The 23,447-nt window shown below is 40.0% G+C and overlaps 1 protein-coding gene across 3 annotated transcripts; it reads left to right on the top strand.

Annotated features, from left to right (window-relative positions):
- Nucleotides 1-365: 365 nt before the first annotated feature.
- Nucleotides 366-16,883, top strand: grhl1 (grainyhead-like transcription factor 1). 3 transcript variants are annotated; one of them, XM_034115692.1, is made up of 16 exons: nt 366-534; nt 2,801-2,990; nt 3,293-3,366; nt 4,047-4,180; nt 4,272-4,492; nt 5,404-5,486; nt 5,807-5,960; nt 6,066-6,177; nt 7,232-7,326; nt 9,382-9,625; nt 10,411-10,538; nt 11,683-11,711; nt 11,907-11,992; nt 14,108-14,193; nt 15,142-15,206; nt 15,564-16,883. In XM_034115692.1, exons 1-16 carry the CDS (start codon nt 515-517, stop codon nt 15,676-15,678), a joined length of 1,836 nt encoding a protein of 611 aa, XP_033971583.1. In that variant the 5' UTR covers nt 366-514; the 3' UTR covers nt 15,679-16,883. The 3 variants fall into 3 exon arrangements, with proteins under 3 accessions (XP_033971583.1, XP_033971633.1, XP_033971654.1); XM_034115742.1 differs by having other exon boundaries at nt 4,272-4,411; XM_034115763.1 differs by lacking the exon at nt 366-534 and adding an exon at nt 1,057-1,075.
- The last annotated feature ends 6,564 nt before the right edge of the window (nt 16,884-23,447 follow it).

Raw genomic sequence — 23,447 nt, forward strand, 5'->3', positions numbered from 1 at the left:
AGTTAAATCCATGCTTCTCTGGTAGTGTCAATCAAAACATGGAGTTTCTATCTATCTTTTTTTTTAAGCTGTTGCATTGGATTGCATTAACTGTTACAGGTGCACCTAATGTAGTTAACACCAACTCAGTGTTTTTATCTCCCAATAAATGACCCAACTTAAAAATCAAAGCTGTTGCACCCTGCTCCTCCTCTGGCTCACCCCAAGTCTCTCTCCAGCTCTCAGGTATAGGCCACCAGCTGAGCCAATCACAGCCTAGGAGCCTCAATTGACAGTTTGGCCCCGCCCTCCCTCCACCTGTAATCCAATCCGGTGGCCTGTCACAGGTAAAACCGGCCTTAATTTCTCAGCATTGCCCAAAAAAGCGAGAAAAGCCGACAAAACCCGTTCTCTCACTAGGGAAACCTTGTTTATTGCCGCTGCCCTCATACAGTGTTAGCGGCGCAGTTTTCCACCTAAAGAAGACGGATCGGATTTTCAGTACCAACTAGAAAGTCCAGTTCGACCGACCGAGATGTCACAGGAGCATGACAAGTAAGTTGCCCTGACTTTCCACTTTAGCCTGCACAACGAGCACGAGTCACTATAAGCTGTTATTATTGACACTAACTATATTTAGTGTTTTTATTTTGTGAGTTCATGGCACAGAGGGATTTTAAAAGGTCTTACTGTGGTTCACATCTGACCCGCAGCTGCTGTCTACTTTTATAAAATCTGATATTTAAGGATTATTTTGTAGGATTTCTTATTAGGTTTATTTCTTAAATTGACTTTAAGACTTGGCTGCCAAGCTGGGAAGCGATGATATCTCATAGTTTCCCATGGTGTAACTGCGCTCGTTTCACCTGTCATGTTCAAGCCTGCACAGGTGTATCTTCACCTGTCGTGCGAGCAGAGTCTGGCTGTGGGAATAAAAACGGTCCCGTGATAGCGATGCCTGGGCGGTTTAGTGTTTGATTTCGCTTGAAGCCCTAACAGTTATGTGGATAGTCTTAATGATGTTTGTTCAGGAATAAATATGGACCTCAGCAAGGAGCTGTCAGCTAAAGAAAACTGAAGAAAGTGTCATATTCATGTAAGAGTTTGGAATCAACAGCTTCACTGACAAGTATTTAAACAGAGGAATATGTTTTATGTTAAATGCTTAGCTCATATTCTGTATGTTTTTGAGGGCAATGACAAGGAGACTTTGGAGGGGAGTGAAATCATACACCTGCTAGGCGTTGGCTCGACTTTACTAACAGAGACAATGTAAGCAAGCACAGGGCCATATGAGGTTTTTGAGGATTTTACTTTACAGGACCCAAATGTTTTGGGTCTCAAACATGTAAGATTACATGCACATTTATCTAAATGTTAAATAAATGTGGGTTTTTTTTCATACTAGGGTATATAAAAAAAGTGAAAGTCTGTGAATTCATGATGCATTACTGACTTGGATATGGATTCTAATTTTAATATCTGTCTGAAAAGCAATCAAACTCTTAATTTGTTGTATTGGTAACGGAATACTTGAGTTTTATTGCCAGTAAATAAAGGGTCTTATCAGGTTGCCTTTTATGAATAGCACAATTACATATAGGATTACTAATTATCACTTTCCCTTGACCATTGAGAAGAAAAAAGCTGTTTGTTGTAGATACTCAACATGGAAACTGAGCCAGACCATTTACACTAAATCATTATTACTTTGTTGTGGTAGAAAATCAAGCAGATGGATTTGGTAGAAGGGTGATTCAAGGAATGTAATTTCCAAAGTTTGACAAGGAAATCTAATGAAACTTATGAGCTTGAGTAATGACTAAACTTAGTTTTCTAAGTAAATAGAAGATGAGCAAACATTACTGTAAATAGGTAAGTTCAGTGGTAACTGTTCAATAATTGTCACTTATTTGAAATTGATCCTATAGTCCTTTCAAATTAAAGGTGTTTACCTGAGTTAAATGATCTCGTTATAACACATTAAGACAATTAGTAGCAGATGAGACACAGAAACTGGAGCTGTTGTGTCCTGTTTGCAAAGCAATTACTCAAAAGGCCATCCCGAGAAGGAAGAGGAAGAGGAAGATGCATGCTGTGACTTAAAAACTCATGATTCTCTACAAAAACAGAAGCATGGCGCAGGAATGTGGCAGAGTCAGGTGCGTCACTTGCGGTCAGCTTCTCAGCCAATGAGCAGTCCCAGAGGAGAAGCGTAGAGTCGTCACACTGGACGAGCCTGTAGAGCATCTTTCGTTCAAGACAGCGCAGTGGTTCGATTGGCTGAGATTTGTTGCACAATCGTTGAAAAGCTTGAACAACAAGTCTAACAGATAAAGAACATACAGGGTTGATCTCTTGCTCTTATAACCTGTTTGTCTGTTCTGAACAAGGTTGTGATTGTAGGTCTTGGCTTTGTGAACTTGTATGAAGTCAGAGAGGAGAATCAATCTGTTCAATGCTTGAGGAGAGGCTCATAAAGGGCGGCACAAAATATCGTTTTTTCCTCCTCTCCAAATCAAGTTGCACAATGAAACGCATTGCGAAAGATTGCAATATATTGCACTTAGGGCTTTTTTGTCTTTGTTGAAAAAGTATCAGTAGAAAAGTGCACTTTTAAATGATCTAACTCTGAGGCATAACTGACTACATCTGCTTTGTCTTAATATCATTTTCACAATATTCAACGTTATCACATATTTTTTACCTCAATTGGTGAAGCCCTAAAAAAAAGCATGCGACAAAGTGTTTGCGATGGAAATAAGCATTTACATCTTAATAATTGGTTTGTATATAACCTATGACACTTTCTCTCTTGCAGTAAGCGTGCGGTCCTGGTTCTCCAGAACGAGCTGGGTTATGGCGGGCAGCGTCGCTCCTACACCACAGAAGATGAAGCCTGGAAATCCTTTCTGGAGAACCCGCTGACGGCCGCCACCAAGGCCATGATGAGCATCAACGGAGACGAGGACAGCGCCGCAGCTCTGGGCCTGCTCTACGACTACTATAAGGTAGAGAACGAATGAATCTAACAACCACACCATGCAGGAATTCAACTTTCTGAGCTATTTCCTCTTGAATTCTCAGTGGATCTGGAAGCAATCGAAAGTGCAAATCTTAGGTCTGGGGATTAGTTGCCAAATCCTTACATGCCTTACCTATATGGTCTTACTCTGTACTGACATAGGACCCTGAAGCAAACATCTGTGAGGCAGAGCATGTCATGTAACTGATCTATAGACAGCAGGATGATTTGGCTTGTTGGAAGTGATGTGGTCAGATGCTGAGCGGCTGTGTTTACCCTCCCATACAGGTGCCCAGGGAGAAGAGAACAATAACCCAGAGCAAGCCAGAAGCCCTGGTCTGTGATGTGGATCCTAACAAAAGGTAAGCAACAGCCCTCGCCTAGTACCACCCTCCTTTTAAAAATTAAAACCGTGAAAAAGCAGAGAAGCTCTTTCCTGGTTTTTGAGTTGTGTGTGTACATCTGCATATACATGAGTGAGCAGGACGAAGCAGTCTTAATCTTTTTCTGAATCTGCACACATATTCATTTTTGGAGTAGCATAAAAAGTATTTACAGAAAGAAAACAGCCTTGTTTTCAGCTGTTTAAGAGTCCAGGCCTGAGATTAAAACGTATTCACATTCAGACAGTCACACAACCAAGTGGCACCAAAATAACTAATAATAACAGTGTCGTAAAAGTGAAACATAAAGCTTTAAAGTTTCAAAAGAGAATACAATAATTTTCCTTGAGAGTTGTTCAATTCATTTTAAGCACCTGAATCCAAGATGATCACTTACTTATCCCCAAAAGGCAATTGGTTGTTCAGCAGTGAAACCCAAAATTATAAAGACAGAGAGCACATGAACACATACTGTATGCATATAAAACAGCAACAAAAGTAAGGGTTAAAAGTAAGCAAATATAACTTAAACATAAAGAATTGTTATATTTATGTCAGGAAAGGTTTTATTTTGATATGAAAGAGTTATTATACGTTAGATTTTGCTTATATAACTCATAAAATGTATTTTTAATTTAATGAAATGTTATTTGCTGCAGACACCAGATCCAGGCCGGACACTCCATAGCGCCACATCACGAAGGGGGGATGGAGAACAGGATCCAGGTGCTCAAGGGGCCCTTTAATATTCTCCAGCTGGCCCCGGACAAGAGATCCCAGTTCCCCTCCCCAGGTCTGTTCACATTCAATAACACAAAGAGCCACAAGGAGCTTTTAAAAAACAGAAAACCTGATTGTAAATGTTCTGATATTTCCCTTCTCAGACACAACCGTCACGGTTTCTGTCGCTATGCCGAACTACCCGTCCGTCAAGACAGAGGTGCCCTCCCACGGCTTCTCGGTGACCGTGCCAAACAACTGTGCCGAAACCGACGTCTTTGACCGCCAGCTCAACCACAACACGGTACAGTTCAGCCCCAGCACCCAGTCCCGCACGCCCCCCGACTCCACCTACTCCGAGAGTTACAAGGATGGTTCCCAGGAGGTGTGTGTTTCGATCCCCCTCTTTCTAAACCTCCCTAATGCTCTCCCTCGCTTTCCTCTCCTCTTGGCTCTCGGATCTCTCCCAACACACAATGGGATATTCACCCGATCCCATGGAGCCAGCGGTGGGCTCAGCCTTCCCTGGTTTTATTTGAACATGCCAAAATAGCGGCCAGTGTGTTATTATGCCATTGTCTCACCAACACAATAAAGTGCTGTACTTTTCTCCTACAATAGCCAAAGCCCTTTCTCTCTCTCCTCGTTTTCTATTTAGCTGGAGGGAAATTACCTTAGAATAGAGTAACCCGACAAAACCCCTGTACAGGAGGGGGTTGGGGGGTTTAGCAACGTGAGGGTAGAGCTATTGAAACTAAGAGAAATGGGGATGAACAGATTAATTAAATCTACAGAAACTGTTAATTCACACCAAAACCCAGACTGGGAAATAATGTCTGTGACCTGATTCAAATGTTATACCATGTTTCCCTGTGGCAACTTTAGATATTTATAACTAATAATTATGTTTAGTTCATTAATACATTTTTATTTACTTGTTTTCAAATCTTTATTTATCTATATAGGTGAGGGGGATATTTAAAAGACAGTTAATGAATGTCATGCTGCATGTGAATAAACAAGAATGACATGGTTGTATACTAATGTTAAAAAGATCCCAGTTCCGTATAAAATACGTGTGTAGAGGCTTATAAGTTGCTGTTATACGCTTATCTCTAATAAACTGAAACTTAAATACTGTTTTAAGTGGTGGAAGAAATAGATGTATATCCCTATGGAGTGCTAAATTATAATAGTCCCCTGGTGAATTATATAAATAAATAAATCATGTTTAGTATCCTCTTTTTGCTGAGCTTCACTTCACACTGTCTATCTGTTTATCTTTGTGTGCTGCAGGTGTTTTCCTTCCCAGGGGATCTCCAGTTACGCATGTCCTCCATGGCGCCTGAGGACTACACTCAGTTTAACACCGTGCCGGGGTAAGTCGCGCTGCCGCCAGCCCACCGCCCGACTTCCACCGCCATTCAGCTTTTTAACACAACACCGCAGAATGGCCTCATTCATGGCAGTCACAGGGGAGACACCAGACTCCCCACCGTGTGAAAGACAAGAGTCGGCGCACACACGGGCGTTATCTGGCCCTACACACTGATTTCAAGATCGCAGTTTACCTGCAGCGGCTGAAAGAAGCGTGCACCATTATGTTTAACATGTATCCGAATGCCATTGTTGCATTGTCATCCAGTTTTACAGACAAGAAATGCCTTTTGATTCATGTTTTGTTGTTGTGTTATTTTAGGAACAACTTCGAATACACCCTTGAGGCGTCCAAGTCTCTGCGTCAGAAGACAGGAGACGGGACGATGACGTACCTCAACAAGGGCCAGTTTTACCCCATCACCCTCAGGGAGGTTAACAACAAAGGAATGCGGCAACCCATCACCAAAGTCAGGGTAAGAAAAGGAACATCAAAAATAAACCTGGCACAACATACGATTACATATCATCATTATTGTAACCTAATTGATGTTTCATTGTGTGTGTTTATGCATTTTCAGAGTGTAGTGATGGTGGTGTTTGGAGAGGAGAAGTGCAGAGATGATCAGCTGAAGCACTGGAAGTACTGGCACTCCAGACAGCACACTGCCAAACAGAGGTGTCTAGACATTGGTAAGAACCTAATTAAAAAAATGAAATCTATATTCCATAAAAAGTGTGTATTGATAGGCAAAAGAAGAGTCTAATAAACTAAAGAGTAACACCTGAGACACTGCTGGTGCACAGACGTTGGTGATTTTAATGATTCATTCCTGGTTTCACCGATGGACTGCCCAGATTAATCCTCCTGTGTCTGCACACACAGTGGCTGGTGGAAAGGGTAGTTTAGCAGGAGCTGACAGGAAAAGGTGTGTTGCTAAGGATTAATTTTGCAGCCTTTAAAACCTCAGCGTGTCTTACAGTAACTTGGTGAATAAACATAACGTTTTATACTGTATAAACTGGTTTAGCTGTGCATCTTTACCTGCTTTGGTGGCAAGCCACTACAGGCAAGAAACATCATTTAATTGTATGCAGAGGCCAAGGCTGAGAGACTGGGCTAAGCAAAACAATTGGATAATGCCTAATTTGCATATTTAACCATAGTTCAGTCAGACAACTAACGTGTTTCTTAATATGTTTATTATAGCATCATTTGAGTTTGGCGTCTAGGCTCGGGCCTCATCACTCCACAGATTTACAAAGAACATTGAGTGATGATTAGATAACTATCCCCCGAGCCTACAGGTGGAAGCTGGGGTGGAGCTGAGGTGGTGGTGGGGCAGGCAAGCAGCAGCAACATGAAACACAGCAGCAGGAACATGAACATAGCAATAGCAAGTGAACACAGCAGTGGCAGCAGCAGCATAAGCGAGGCAGAGGCAGGAAGACCTGGCAGCTTAAATAGAGCGGCATGTTTAGGAGAATGTGTTTGGTTGGTTGTAAGAGGGACGAGGTGCGTCACATGTTAATGTATCATTGGTGCTCGAGTTGACTGCCTGAACTAGCTCGCAGGCTTTGCCCCATTAGTGCAGAAAGCTTGTTATACAAAAGTATTGTCTTTGTTTAAATAATCAACAGGAACGGTTTCATGCTGATTTGTATTAGTTAAATTACCTACATGTTTATCCTATTCACCTGCAGTGTATTTTCTTAAATGAGTCACTAAACTCTCATTTTGTCACAGCTGACTACAAGGAGAGCTTCAACACCATTGGCAACATCGAGGAGATTTCCTACAACGCCATTTCCTTCACCTGGGACACCAACGAGGAGGCCAAAGTAAGAGAATAAAATAGCCACACACAAACACACACAGCTTTATAGATACACAACTGATGGATAGAGCTGCTTCTACATCACTCATGTAAGAACAAGCACAGTTTCCATGTCTTGAACTCTTAATTTGAGCCTTGACCTTTACATATACACACATACATCCTTAAGACAGAAATAGACTCCTCCTCTATTTAAAGGTCTTGTGTGGTTTTTGCCACAGACCAGAATTAGGGTTTCAGGTGTTAACTTCCCTTTGTTAGTTATTATAAGCTGCTCTGTTCATTGTAATCGTACAAAACAATCGTTGAAGAACTTAAAGAAAATGGGGGCTTTAATAGAAGACTGAAGACACAAGGTTCCTCCCCTCCTGTGTGTTTAGCCTTGTTGCGTAGAGACGTTGATCTATTGTGATGCTGCCTGTTAAGGTATTTCAGACGGGCGCAACAAAAGAGTGCAGGAATGAGGAAACTCAGCGGGGGGACAAGGATTGAGTTGGACAGACAGATAACAAATTAAACGGGTCCTCTCTCCCTCTCTTCATTTTCCATTTTGTGTTGACCCTCGTGTCACTGATCCACTGTCGGCCTGAGATGGAGGACAAGCTAACAGACCAGAGACAATATGGTGCTACACACACACACACACACACACACACACACACACACACACACACACACACACACACACACACACACACACACACACACACACACACACCAGGATGTGGGTCTAACTGTCTCATGACTTGAGGCCTTTGTCCATAGGATGTTCATCCTTGTGTGTGTTCAATTCTCCTCCGTGTGTATTTTCGGAAGCACCGCCCTTCCATGTTAGCTGACGGTGTGTCTGTGTGTGTGTCTGTATATGTGTGTGTGTGTGTGTGTGTGTGTGTGAGCAGGTGTATGCATATGCCCCCGGGCAGCATATACGTATTTGCACATTGCAGCCCCTCCCTGATGTTTACCTGCTCCGGGGCAGTTTAATGATGTTATCACAAAAACACAACTGAAAGAAACCCAAAATACAAGAAAATGTTCATCTTTATAACAATAATCGCTCATACTAATGACTCCAATATTATTATAGCACACTTCAAGGTTGTAGAAAATAAAGTTGTACTGTTTCTACACACAAATACAGCAAAAACATTTAAAAGAAATACAACTATAAACAGTCTACATTCATGCTTATTTGTATAGTGTTTGTTTACGCTTCAAAATGTAACCAATCAACCAAATACAAGTGCAAAGAATCAGGCATACCAAATTCGTTTTTATTAAAAGAAGAAAACATTTAGCATTATTTTGGTGACAGACTTTAAAATATGAGTTCCTGACATTGAGAGACTCAAAATAACATACAATTTCAAATAAAAACAACCTTAAAGATGGAGTTGAGTTAACGAATGTAGCTTTATGTGAATTGTATTCCAACTTGACAGACTTTAATCTTAATAGTTTCACTATAAATAAAACATGCTTAGTGTTTTTTACTGATAACTTAACTGACTGTCTTTTTAATAATATGTATAAGACGAGGGATAGCCTACCACTTGCTTACCGATTTGGTTCCTCTCTGTTTGGTGCTTCCAAATGGTCTGTTATTAGAGTGTTTTGTTGACACAATGATAACCTGTTTTCAATACAAGCACCACGAGGACAAAGGAGCATCTCTTACGGTAGGACAAAATGAGCCTGTGATACTAAAGCTGACCAGTAGAGGGCAACACAGGACACTGGATGAGGGGGCTAAACTGCAGAAAAAGCCTTCAGTGTTGCACAATGATGATGATAAAATAAAATCACAGTGAACACCTTCTCTCACTTTCAGAAGTAGAGTTGACTTCAATTGACAAAGCTTCTAGATGTTTTTATTGGACGATGAAGTACTCAGAAATGACCATTATGCAGAAAGGTTATGTCGGTAAAAAGTAGTTGCAGGAATAAGAGAAAAACTTAAGTACCTTAAATGTGTACTCGGGGACAGTGCAACTATGTACAGTTAAAGCAGTTTTTCTGTGTGTCTTAACCACAACATTCCTGCCTCCTTCCTCTTCAGATCTTCATCTCCGTCAACTGTCTGAGTACCGACTTCTCCTCCCAGAAGGGCGTGAAGGGTCTTCCTCTGAACATCCAGATTGACACCTACAGCTACAACAACCGCAGCAACAAGCCCATCCACCGCGCCTTCTGCCAGATCAAAGTCTTCTGTGACAAGGGGGCCGAGAGGAAGATCCGAGACGAGGAGAGGAAGCAGTCCCGCCGGAAAGGGAAGGTCCCAGATCTCAACCCCAGCCTGGCCTGTGAGTCCCTCAGGAGAACCTAACATTTGTATAACAAGCACAACAAATATGATCTGTAATTTCGTACTAATTCTCACCCTAAATTACCTTTATCAGTTCAAGAGTTCTATTTTTTTCTCTTAAAGATACACTAATATATACTTTTATGCAAACAATGCATCCACTTAAATGTGTAATGAGAGATTGAAGTGATGATTTCACTGAGAAATATCACATGACTCCGCACTTCCTGTCAGCCGTGGAGCATTTATTATCTTAAGACTTAGATATTTCCTTCAGGAGTTACTGGAAACAAAACACGAAAAGAGAGCAAACATTTGACTCATTTGTGTATAGACACACAACTTCATAATAACTGATGGTCCTCAGTGTTTGCTCGATGTGTAATGGAGCTGCAACAATTAGCCGATCCACGGATAAATAATCCCCCATTATTTTAATACCCTTTAATCTTTTGAAAAGTGACTGAAAATGTTGCTTCAGGCATCTCAAATATGGACATTTAAAGATAAGAAGATACATCGAAATATAGAAATAGTAAACAGTTTAATTGATAATGAAAATAATTATATTTTCAGACCTCAATGTGTGAATAACCAACTTTTAGCTATAACACATTTGCTGTAACAACCATATCATGAAACTGTCCATGTTTTACGGTGTGCTGCCCCCAAGTGGACATAATAATATATTAATAGAGGTTTAATGTTTTTGAAGATTTGCCTGTGCTTAAATAGAGGCTTTATAAATGACTTAACTATTTTTGTTTTGTATTTTCCTCCCAGTTGCGGATGTCAAAGGTCCCATCCTCCAGAAACGCAACGATATGACCATCTTCAAGATGCTGAACGACCACGAGACGCAGCCTGTCCTCTTCATCCCTGACGTTCACTTCTCCACCTTCCAGCGCCATGTGAGTGCCAGTCACATTACACATTACTAACTCTAGCACGTCTCACCAGTCATTTCTTACCATCAACATCTTGTTTTGCTACATTTACATAACATCCGTAGCATCTTAGATGGTCCATAAACATGTTCTGCCTCCACCCACTCATCAGCCATCTGGGTCGAGGTGACCTGGCTGCCTGCTAGTTGGCAGGAACAGGGAGTCCTTGTTTCAAGCTCTGATAGGAGTCCTATACACTCATGGATGGATTTAAAACTGCTTACTCACATAATGAATCATTAACCAGTGACTGAAAACAAACCCAGGATATGCTTCCCTGTAATGCCAACTCAATATGAAGATGCTTAATGGGACAGAGTTTCCCCCCAGTCATGCTTCAAGCATGCAAGCAGTCTGTCAGGTTTTATCTTCTCTGTGACTACTGAACTTTGGTTCTTCCAATCAGGACGAACACATCACATGACACAGCAGTGTGTGTGTACGGGCCTGCCCTCTGTGTTTTAGATTCTTAATTTATAGTGAAAACATAAAAAAAGTTTCTCCCTTTCGTTCCCTCTCAGTTAATAATGCTACCAGCGAGGGTGAGGGAGGGACAGGTTATTTTGGGTCCTTTCGAAGACATTGAACCTGGCTCGAGTGCTATCAGTTTCGGATAAACTCTGAGTTTACTGGGTTCTCTCTTAGAATAGAACTCTATTAACAGCATTGCAAGCAATCAATACAGTGGGAGAGCCGAATGGCTCCAAAAAACAGCTGCTTTCCAAGAATTACATCAAGAAAACAACATATTCGACTGACTCCAAAATATTGAAGTGGTTGTAGTGATTTGATGCACTCTGTGGATTACTTTGTAACATTATACTTTTATATAACACTGGACTATACAAATCCTACACATCTAATATATATCGTTTCTGTATTTGTATACATTGTTCACTATTTTAACAGTTTTCAGAATATATTTAGCTTTTTATAAGGTTATTAAATGGCATTCTTTCATCTTATGTAGAGCACTTTGAACTATTTCTGTATTTGAAAGTTGCTATAGAAATACGTCCTGCCTTTCCTAAAAAAAAAAAGGATGCGATAGCAACTACTAATACTACTTCCATATAAACTCATTTCTGTCTTTCTGTTTCCTCTGCAGCCTTACCCAACAGAAGATGGAGAGGACAGGTGAGTTCACTGGGGCCTTGATTTCACGCTTCTCACAAATACTTTAAAGTACTTTTTGAGTCACCTTCCCAGTAAAAGGCATACAGGGATGTTGTTTCTAGGAAAGGCCCATGGGGCTTTGTGTGTGTTGTATAGCCTGTTAGCTGGTTGTGAAGCACGTTAAACAGTGATTTGTGTGTTTGTGTGTGACTGCAGCTCGGGCATGAAGAGATTACCCTTCAGTGATGAAGAGTTCGGTGCACCCCCAAACAAGATGGCGAGAGGAGAGGAACCAAAGAAAGGTTGTGTGTGTGTGTGTGTGTGTGTGTGTGTGTGTGTGTGTGTGTGTGTGTGTGTGTGTGTGTGTGTGTGTGTGTGTGTGTGTGTGTGGTGTGTGTGTGTGTGTGTGTGTGTGTGTGTGTGTGTGTGTGTGTGTGTGTGTGTGTGTGTGTGTGTGTGTGTGTGTGTGTGTGTGTGTGTGTGTGTGTGTGTGTGTGTGTGTGTGTGTGTGTGTGTGTGTGTGTGTGTGTGTGTGTGTGTGTGTGTGTGTGTGTGTGTGTGTGTGTGTGTGTGTGTGTGTGTGTGTGTGTGTGTGTGTGTGTGTGTGTGTGTGTGTGTGTGTGTGTGTGTGTGTGTGTGTGTGTGTGTGTGTGTGTGTGTGTGTGTGTGTGTGTGTGTGTGTGTGTGTGTGTGTGTGTGTGTGTGTGTGTGTGTGTGTGTGTGTGTGTGTGTGTGTGTGTGTGTGTGTGTGTGTGTGTGTGTGTCCACGTGTGTGTGTGTGTGTGTGTGTGTGTGTGTCCACGTGTGTGTGTGTCCACGTGTGTGTGTGTCCACGTGTGTGTGTGTCCACGTGTGTGTGTGTCCACTGTGTGTGTGCATGTTAGCACTCTTGGGGTCATGTGATTATTCCAGCTCTTTGAAAACACTCACACACGTGTCTACGGCCTGCACTGACCTAACAAATACCAGTGATAGCTACGTGCACACACACACGTGCAAACAAGTCTATGCCCTTTCCCCTATATCCTATTCATAGGCATAAAGCAAGCTTAGAAGCTAAACATGGAGTGTAGACAAAATGGGTATTAATTCAAAATCATTTTTAATGACTCTGCATAATACATGCATACAGTCAATAGCTTCCAAAAGCCAGATAGAGCTGCAGGAGTTTAGGCTGTAAACTATCTACAGAGAACTAATAACACTGATCAGACCACAGTGAGGTTTCAGGGGTCAACAGATGTCCCTGTTGCACAAAATAATATACATTTATTTAGGGTCTTCCACCTAAAGATATTATATTGTGAACTACTGCATACGTTAATCTCATTCAGCCTTGAAAAGCCCTTCAAATGAACAATCCCAGACCCACTTCCTCCTGTATTTCCTTATTAATTCAACCAGGTTATTCCTGTTGAAAGAAGACCTTGCCAAGAGTAGTAGGAGTTTAGTAGGAGTTTTTGCCAAGAATACCAAAGACTGAGGTGGCGTGCCGCACTATACAAACATTAACCTGTAAAGAAGAAACAAATAGACATGACTTCCGAAGCTTAACTGCATACATTTCAAATTAAGCATTATTCTGCAAAAAAGCGATATAAAATTGAGTTTTAATCAAACTTAATTCAGTTTAGATTTGGGGAAAATCTTTCCCCATAAGCTTCCATGTTTCAATGTTAGAAATGTGGCAGTAGTGTGATGGTTTGAATGCAAACATGCCGATGTTAATACAGTGAAGGAGATACTGCCAGTGTGCCAACAGCCTCCATGACGTCCATCTCAAACAAAGTTATTAATGGCGGCTCCAGAACACCGTGAACTCTGGCCTAAATACTGTAGCATTACGAAAACCCCCTTATATAGTCACTTACAATACTGTTTCACTTCCTTATAATTGGGTTTAGCTTCTCAAACTTCTGAAATCTCATGTGCATAGTTAGGTCTTTAAAAATGTGTTGCATTTAGAGACCACACATATCGCAACAGCTTGCAAAACAATACAAGAAAATCTATTTAGAGCATGATCTATTTTGAGTGAGAATGAAAGGTGGGTCCATGTTTGAATGTGCTTTCTAGGTGTGAATTGCGTGGGTCCAGGGCCAGTTTAGTTCTCAATGAGTGTCTCAAAAGTCCCGTAGTAGTGGTATAAGTTAATATGGCCAACAACATTGCAGAACATGTTTAAATGTACAAATGCATTAAACATAAGTATACATGTGCTTGAGCTTTACTTCTTCGAAATTGAGAAAGGGAAACACTTTAGCCACAAATCAGTCAAACAGTTCAGACTGACGTAAACACAAGCTTCAAGACTTTTGGCTGATGCCAGAATTGGGGCATGTTTTGTGTCCAACCCATGAACAAATGTGCTCTGCTTTGATGCCTTCTTGTCTCTTCTTTCTCTTTTCACCACACAGTCCTGCTGTACGTGCGCAGGGAAACAGAGGAGGTGTTTGATGCCCTCATGCTGAAGAATCCCACGCTGAAAGGCCTGGTGGAAGCTGTAAGTTGTCCTCAGTTGACTTCATGTTTTTGTTTTATACCGAGACCCAGTTCTCAGTGTGTCTAAAAGCAGTACAACCCACCAACACCTACAAACATCTGGCTTTTATCTTCAACTGGAAAGTTTACAATCTGCATTCATTCCCGGGACAAACGACCGCAGTAGAAATGGGTGTTCATCTGCTAAAAATCCACATGACAATTATTTTAATGTATTAACGTAAAAAAAAAAAATCAACTATCCTCTCCATAAAGTCACCAGAATCTATTGACAGAATGAATAATGTAATGTTGGAGAGTTTGAACAAGAGACTGAGTATTAATAGATACAAAAACAAGAAGAACAACAAGACCACCGTTGATTACTAACCTTTTAAGCTTTCTGGCATGACATCAAACCTGACACACCAAGGAAAATAACAGAAAGGCATGTTAGTCTAGCATATGGAAAAGGAGTCGCCTATTTTTTCCAGGATTTAAAAAAAACCTGAATAAACATGCACATTTTGGAAAAAAGTGTATATATAGGCAACTGTGGCCTGTTAAATAAGCTGCAGGACACCAACTAGAAACAATGTAGGGTAGACTGAGTACAAAAAGTGAACTGGGGACATTGAGAAATAGAGAGAAAGGGTGTGTGCGGGTTAAAAAGGGACACAGGGAACTAAGGGAGGGGAGTTATGGGGAAAAGAGGAAGTGGGGACGTCCTGGGGAGAGGGAAGAAGAGGAGATTGTGGGAAAAGGGTGTTTTAAAAATGCAAAGAGAAATAGAAGAATAGAAAGAGGCTGGTGGGAGACTACTTTAGGGTGCAAAGGTTGTGTATAGTGATTATAGAGAACCATGAACAGGTGCACCAGGTGTCTGTAGAGGATTACACTATTTTATATTTTCTTTCTTTAAGGTTCTCTTAATAATTCAACATTGATTTGTGTTTCTTTTTTCAACCAGATTTCAGAGAAGTATGAATTACCTTTGGATAAGGTTGGGAAAGTCTACAAGAAGTGCAAGAAAGGGTGAGTCATCAACACTGTACTACACTGTCTGTGAGCAACCAAACCCAAATAGTTGATTCTTTTGATTTACATCTTAATTGCTTTATTTATTCTTCTTGTATTATTATTCACATTATTTTGATTTTTTTATTATTATTTGTATAGCACTTTCATTTAAAAACAGCAATAATATTGATTTAAATAAAACATTCTGGTAAAGATAAAGTGTTCAGTGTTGCAGAGCAAGCAAGACATTTAAAAGACCTACTAATTAAAATACATAAGGCATAAGAGATCATAAATGAACCTGATTTTACACTTTAGTTATCTTTAAATGAAACAAAGAGGTCACTAACATCCATATCTGTTTGATAATAGGATCCTAGTGCACATGGATGACAACATCATCCAACACTACTCCAACGAAGACACCTTCCAGATCACCATGGAGGAGATGGGCGACATGTGCAAACTCACCCTCACTGAGATCTGATTGGACGATGCCAGCAATAGAGGACCAATGAAATGGAGCTGTCAGAAGAAGTGGTTTACACATCTTGCTACGCAGTGATTATGGACTTGATCTGACACTTAAATCATATTGTCTTTGTGCTGCATTAATTTCAAAAGTCAGGTATTTAAAAAAAGCCACAGCTCTTCATGGATCGCAATGTTGATTAGGTGTGTAAGTTATACATTTTTGATTCATTTTAAACCTTTCTCTGTGTATACGACTCAACAAGTGAGTCCAGGTTTTATTGTATACACATTTATTTTGTATTCAGTAAGTTGCACCTCACAGAGTTGTGCCTAATTTTGTAAATGTTTGTGCAGAGCATTTGTGTGTGGCTGCTATACCTCATGCTATGCAAGCAGCAGTGTTTCTTTTTATGAAGAGAAACGACTCGTCTTTCCCTTCCTAAAGCCATAGCACTGATGATTACAATCCGTAAAGTTGGGTATTTTGCGCACAAAATGAAGACGGCAAATTGTTGATAGAGCCCCCAGTGGTTCAGTGTATTAATACTAAACAACATGGCAGTATTCGTTGTGTAAAACTCTCTTCAACCGTCATGCAATTAGGGTAGAATATTGTAAATGATTGTGATTATTTCTTTAGTGTAGGAGACATGTTTGTGAATGAAATTATGATTGATTTTTAATCAGGTCGATATAAAAATGGCCTCTATGTGAGTATTAAATAGTCATTAAATACATGAATAACAATGCTAAAAAGCGTCCCTGTAGAGTAGGTTTCTGAAGGTTGATGAAATAGGTCAATCAATGTGTAGTGCAGTCAGGCTGTTCTGGAAGTGCAATATGATATTAAGGGTCAGACACATTCGCAAAGAGAATCTCCTCTATTGCCAAAAAGAAATTCATATCATCTGGTTTAAAAAAAGGAAATATTTTTGTATATAGCCACTGAAAAAACTGATCGATATGGTCTCTCCTTTTGTATCTCAGTACTTATTGTGTATATATTTATTATTAAGAGAATGGATGTGGGTCCTTGTTTTTTTTAATATCCAAATTTCTATTATACCTATTAATATAATGTTTATTTGCTTTTTATATGAAGTTATATTAACATTACATGTCAAGGGACAAAAAGATATTAACATGTTTTTAATTGTTGTTGTTTTTTGTAAAGGATTTGATGCACAAACCGCCCAATAAAGGCTCTCCAGTAGCTTCTGTCTGTTGAGACTCTGTTTCTACCTTTGATCGTTTGACATGTTTTCTACCTTTTCAAACACATATTAAAAACAGCCTATCTTACAACAGACTTGTAATATGTAAGTGGTTCAAGTCATAGTAGGTCTGTCTGTGGTTGATGTGTTGAGCTGCAGCAGATATGAACTGTGCCTTTGCCGGTGCTTTCTGTGTCTGTCCACAGGAACAGATGTCTGGGCATCAAACCTAACCCCGTTCACAGGAAACAGGCATGACAGGACGGCCTGCTGCAGAGAAGCTGCTCTGTCGGAAACCTGGCTATTGATTGCTGCATTCACCCTTTGGTTAAAGTAGCCTATTATTTGATTTAAGCCACTCTAGTGATGCGGGTCTAAACAATGTAATGTCAATCAGCCGGTCCATCCCTTTGGTCTCGAAATATCTGAACCTTTAAGATAGATTGCCATGATGTCTTGATGCAGACATTCATGTTCTCCCAAGGATGAATCCTAACAGGTCTTGTGGTCCACTGACTTTTATACAAGCCCCACTGTGAGGTTGACCCAGCTGTTGGTGATAACAGTGAAACCTCATAGAGCCACAAGTCTATAATTATATGAAATAACATTAGAGTAAATTACCTCCTAAAAGGTTATCCTAGATATGTTTCTATATGTTCGAAGAATATTATATTTGTTTTGCAGCACAGCAGCAAAGATAATAGCCAAGGATAAAAACTATTTTTTATGACACCTATAAGATGTTGAACTCATGACTGCACATGACACACTGTACAGGTTCAGGTGAACAGAAACAGAAAGGCCTGGAGATTTGTAAGAGTCTGTGTGCGCATGCGCGAGTTGGAACGCAACGATCCCCTGAAACTTTGACACAATCGTGACGTCATCATGACGTACTCGTGACGTCCTAGTGGTTTTTGTCTTTGGAAGGCATGCTGCCTTCAAGTACAGAATGTATTATAATCTCTCTCTTCACCAGACTGAGAAACCACTTTGAGTTTATGCAAACCATACTGATTGTTCTGATATTTCAAACAAACCCAGACAGCAAAACATCTTTCTACAATGGAATCTCAAACTCAATCTCAATCTGAGATGGTTGTAGTCACATCAGGGGATCTTTTGCCCATAGTCAACAAATATTTTGATAAAATGTCATCGGCGCAGTGGAGTCTGATATCTTCACAGACCTGCGACTCAATCTCAAAAGGTGTACTGGCTGATATGTTGACTGAAATTATCCAGTCACTTGCTAAAGCATGGAGCACATTCTTAAAAGTCCATCTCTTGCGGAAATAACTGCACCTTTGGAGAACTTAAAAGTATGCCTAGGAGACTCTCTCCACAGTAGCTTTGCTGTTGCTCTGTGCTTCCCACAGGAGAAATGTCTGAGTGCAGAAAAGCTCACAGCAATGGTTGAAATCGAGGTTGCAGAGAAGGTTCACTCCGTTTTATCTGTGGCCATTAACAGCTCTGTGTGGCCCTCAGAGCTGGCCCTTTCTGTTAGTGGCTCCATGTCCAACACAAAAGCTCTTAGTGTAATGGTGTTTCATGCTACTGAATGTCTGAAAACATATTCAAGTAAGATCAAATCCAAGTGCCAGAGTCTGTGTTGGCGCTTAGGAAGCACTGATATTGACTCTCACAAAATGGCGGAATGTCCACCAGTGACTTTTAAAGACGAACAAGAGAGATGCGGATCGTCTCAGAGCGTAAAATCTCAGATCTCTGTCCTCTCAGCAACTGAAGCTGTGACTGAAATCCTTGTCAAATCTGGCGTCAACACATCTGTGGATGCTCATTTAGCAGCGTCTGAAATTGCCAACAATATCATTTCCGACCTCCATTACATGGATAATGGAAATACTTTGTTGTGCAGTGAAAAAAGTGACTCTCCACAGCCTGAGTTAAACACGGGACTAATACTTGATGAGGTGAAATGCTTTTATGCCTCACAGGCCACATCTTTATTAGATATGGCCAACAACAGAGAGAAAGTTTGCGAAGTCAGCTTTTTCAATTTAGCTGAAAAACGATTTGAGAAAATGAAGGAAGAGTTGAAGAGTGGGGTAACAAAAGGGGAGGCTGATTTTCTTGTGAAACTGACTCAGCATTCACAGTCATCTCCGCTTACAAAAGCTGAAGAGGATGAATTCAATTTCCCAGGAATGATTCTCCAGCCTCAGAGGCCCAAATCTGAAGCTAGCTGTCTCACTACACCAATGATCAATGTGAGTAAGAAGCATTCCTCTTCAGTACATTTGGAGATGATCAAAAAGGATATTGACAGCTTAAAGTTAACCTGCCAAAAACACCTGCAAAACAAAACATTGCATTTCCCAATTACGAGATCAAGAAGTTCTCAAAGGAACTGACTGATCAATTGTACGACCATCTGATGCCTTGTATCAGATTCCTCTGGTCCAAACAGGAAAATGTCTCTCTGACACTGTTATCTCTTCGCGCAACACACAATGTAATGCTGTTCAGACACGCTTTTCTCCTGAAGTCCTTTACGTCATGACAGAGGACGCAGTGAGGAAGTTCTTGCAACAAGTGCTACTCTGGTTGGAGAAGGACCAATCAGTAAAAACACTGCAAAGCGACCAAATATCTGGTGCGGTAACTGACATCGAAGGCTTAATCACCACGATGCTTAAAGAAACCTCAGTTGCAGCATTCTTGATTGATAACAGCATTATCAATCAAATAACAGCATTATCAATCAAGAATCCTACGAAGAGATCCCCAGTCAGACTTCAAAACCCTCTTGCCCTCCTCCAGAGGTCTCTTATTCTGTTCCTGCAGAACCTTGTAAGGAAACATGCTTTGGAAAATCCAGTACGGGAGAATCAGCAGTGTCAATGGATGCCTCATCTGTTTCAACAGAGGAGATGACCAAGAACCTAATCAGTGTGCTTATCAGGAGGCTCTTTTTACCAGTTCCTTATCTAATTCATGAGACCCAGGAGAAAGTTATCACCGACAGCATCATCCAACGTCTGTGTGTAAAGTGGCAGGGTAAAAACATCATCCCAATATCTGCAGTAGGTAAAATCAAAGACGAGGAACAACTGAAAAAAATCATCAAGGGCACTATCAAAGACATGATAAGGAGTCAAGGCCATAATAGATACGTAAGGGTTCATATGGAAGCAAATAATCCATTGTTTGATGATGCTTTGATGGAGATCCTGAAAACCCATGTGAAGTCCACCACCAAAAAAGTCTGCAGTTGCCACGTCTTTTTCAAAAGGTGTTAAAAATATAACCAAGCACTGCAAAAAAGAATAAGTTGCTTTTCAGTATTCAGTACTGTAATCTTGCAACAATCTTCAGGGTTTCGGTTTCACTTCCTTAATATTTTCTGTACTGTATGGATATTGTATATATGTCACTTTAGGTTTTCTCCGGGAGCCCCGGTTTACTCCAGTTTCCAATTATTATAAAAAAAAAAAATGCCTTCTCAGTATTTAATACTGTCGTCTTGCAACAATCTTCAGGGTTCGATACCCTTCGTTAATCTTTGCTGTACTGTATGGATATAGTATATTCTCCCTTTGTCACTTGAGGTTTTCTCCCTTAGCCCTGGTTTCCTCCAGCATTTATTGAATCATAACGTTAAAAATAAAACAAATTTAAAACATATTCAAAGTTTGGTTGTGTTTCCTATGCTGTCAGATGTTTACAAAGGTATACATAGGCTACATGGTTGTTTCTAACAAAAATGGTTGACTTGTGTTACACTCCGTCAGCACCCTTGCATGTCTCTTTTTTTTCAATTACGATGTGCTGTCCTCATGATAGTTTTACCTGCTGAGGCACTGCTCATCCCACTTGGCGAGATGAAGATCGAGGTGGTTAAGGTGCAGTTACTGAGAGGTAGTCTTTTATGTAGTCTTAACTTTTACTTTTTTCTTTAGGGATTCTCCTAGGATTATATTTATTTAAAATGTAGTTTATATTTTGCATCTTTGTGCTTCAATTTAAAGCTGGTAAATACAGAGCTTATCTTTTATACTTTATACACCGCTGGGTAGCAGCCAAGCACTATCTTTGTCTATGTTTTAAGAATATATCATAACGTATTTGTTATATTTTGTGCTATTTATCTGACTCTACAATGTTACTAGAAATTAAAGATATCAAATTCAATGGAAAACAGATTGATATTTACCTCTTAGATGTAGTCGAGTAGCCCATGGTAGCAAACACATTGAGAAACTCAAGTAAAAGGAACATGAGCACTTGAGTCCATCATGTAAATGTGCCAGATTTAGTCAGAGGCTAGTTTTCATCTGCTGTCCCTGGCAGATTTATGGCATAAAAAGAAAACATACAAGGGCACAGAAGCACGGAAAGAAACACATATGCACAATTAATGCATGATTGCAGCACACATGAAGCACATATGCCCAATTAAGCTCTTATATACTAACAAATTAACACACAACAGACACAAAAGCACATGCATAAACAAAGTTAAGAGCTAATATGCACAGACAGTATAAAAAACAATGATATGACCCTTTCTCCAGTTGATCACATCATGTGTGATTGTCCAGTAACCACAGTTTGAGATGTTATGTTCAACAGTTCTGTGGGTACTGTGTTCCAGGTATGTGCTGCTGATTGGAAAAGGCTGACTGAGCAAAGATACTTTTATTGTATTTTACAATCCCCTCTCGTAGTAGCTTTGGTTGATGATTTTTACATTTTGTTTAATGAAATCATTAAGCTGAGGGGGTGCCAGAACGTGAAATATGCAATATAAAAATCTCTGCAAATTTGATTATGTTCTTCTCTCATAGAACGTTGTTTGATAAACCCTTGCAGAAGAAGCCAACTTCCCCTGCAGCCAGACAACCAGACAGAAAATTATTCAAAGTGTATTATTTAATAATATCCCAGATTTCCAAGCCTTCATCATTAGGCACCACACATGCCCAGACCATCTCCAGGGAGCCCTCAACCCTGCCTCCTGTTCCTCATGTTGCCAGGACAACAGAAAGCTGGCAGCACAGGAGCCAGTGTCTCATAGCAACAGATTGGCTTTAGAATCCCATTCCAACCAATCAGGAGCCAGGTGCTTGTAGAGGAATCTCTGCTGTCGCTCCTTTCTAATGGGCAGGAGACGGGAGGGTGGGGCCACATGTGCTGTGCAACAACACATCAGTGCAGTGTTTGTTGTCAGGCAATATTTACTATATATATATATACGTATGCACAGTATATCATACACACTCTATCATATTTGTCCAGGGATAATTAATTATGTTTTGTAGTATCCATTTTTAATCCTAATGACATGTAAACACTCCCTTACCGTGATGATGAAATCATGTTAGCCCAATTTACAGACAAACATTTGTTTTAATCTAAAACAAACATGCAATACAAGAGTTATAAATAAAAACAAAGATTGAAACAAAATTTTTTTTGTTGCTGCTTTCATTTACTGCATATATATTTTATTTTTGAATGGGAGATAAGGAGAAATTTGCATACACATGCTGTGTATGTGTTTCATGACAAATACCTAACCGAAGATTTTCCTGTGTAAGAATGCAAGGATCTCTTCTTGTTCTTCTTTTGAAAACTATATTGTATGAGTCTAACAGGCCATCGTTTTTCACAACATGCAGCATCCAAATGTTGTGTATTAGTAGCCATGTAATAGCAATGCGTTTTTTCTGTGGGTCCAAAAGCCTGATATTTACCTTTTTATTGCATAATCTCTTTTTAGTGCTTTGCCTATATGGTAGACAATTATGTTGTAAATAAAAAATGTTGATGAATTTAATGGTAATTGTTTTTCTTTTTGAAGTCATATTAAAATGTTTTAACATTTAGTTGCTGAAGGATGGAATGGGTTTAAAATCAAAGTAATGAAATTAATTCCATTTTAAGAAGATTTTGTTTTAATGTTCACCATGTACTTTTTCCTGCAGTCATACAGGAACTCACAAACAGATTACACATAGCTGCGAACCTTTGATTGCCTCACAAATTGTAGCCTACATTGAATGCCAAAATAGTACTTTAACATAAAAAATGCAGGATTGTAAACACCACTTTATCTTTCCAGAAAGAGCGCTTGAACAAATACACTGTCTGCTCATTTAGTAGTGGCTTAACACCTAAATGCCTAAATGCCTAAATGCTGTCTACACAGAGCAGCAAAATCGTTTTTATATTATGTTATGTCTGTGAAATATCAATTATTTTATTGATCTGACATTTTTAAAACAATCAAAGAAGGCAACAAAAAAGGGGCAGTAAGGGTTACGAAAGATCCTTCTCAGGTTTTGTGCAGCCTGGGACCTGTTTGCTTGGTGTGTCCTTTCACCCAGATGCCAGCTTGTAGTAATAGTGGGGAGGAGCAACTGACTGACAAGTGCTTTCCAAAACCAAGCTCACTAAACATACTGGATATTTGTGTCATCTTTGATTACAATATTATTGCAAAACCTTGTAAAGTTATAATAAAAAGTGCAATTCAGAGGCATAACAGCATTATATTAAACAATAATCTGAACAATTAAGTGTGGCTCAGCACACAGAC

The sequence above is a fragment of the Trematomus bernacchii genome, unplaced genomic scaffold (assembly GCF_902827165.1).
Source record: "Trematomus bernacchii unplaced genomic scaffold, fTreBer1.1, whole genome shotgun sequence".
Classification (NCBI taxonomy): Eukaryota; Metazoa; Chordata; class Actinopteri; order Perciformes; family Nototheniidae; genus Trematomus; species Trematomus bernacchii.

Bases quoted from the DNA above. Each gene is read 5' to 3' on its own strand.
- grhl1 (XM_034115692.1), top strand. From the start codon at position 515: ATGTCACAGGAGCATGACAA. The intron at 6,178-7,231 runs GTAAGAACCTAA...ATTTTGTCACAG, and splicing joins ACAGAGGTGTCTAGACATTG to CTGACTACAAGGAGAGCTTC. The intron at 14,194-15,141 runs GTAAGTTGTCCT...TTTTTCAACCAG, and splicing joins TGAAAGGCCTGGTGGAAGCT to ATTTCAGAGAAGTATGAATT.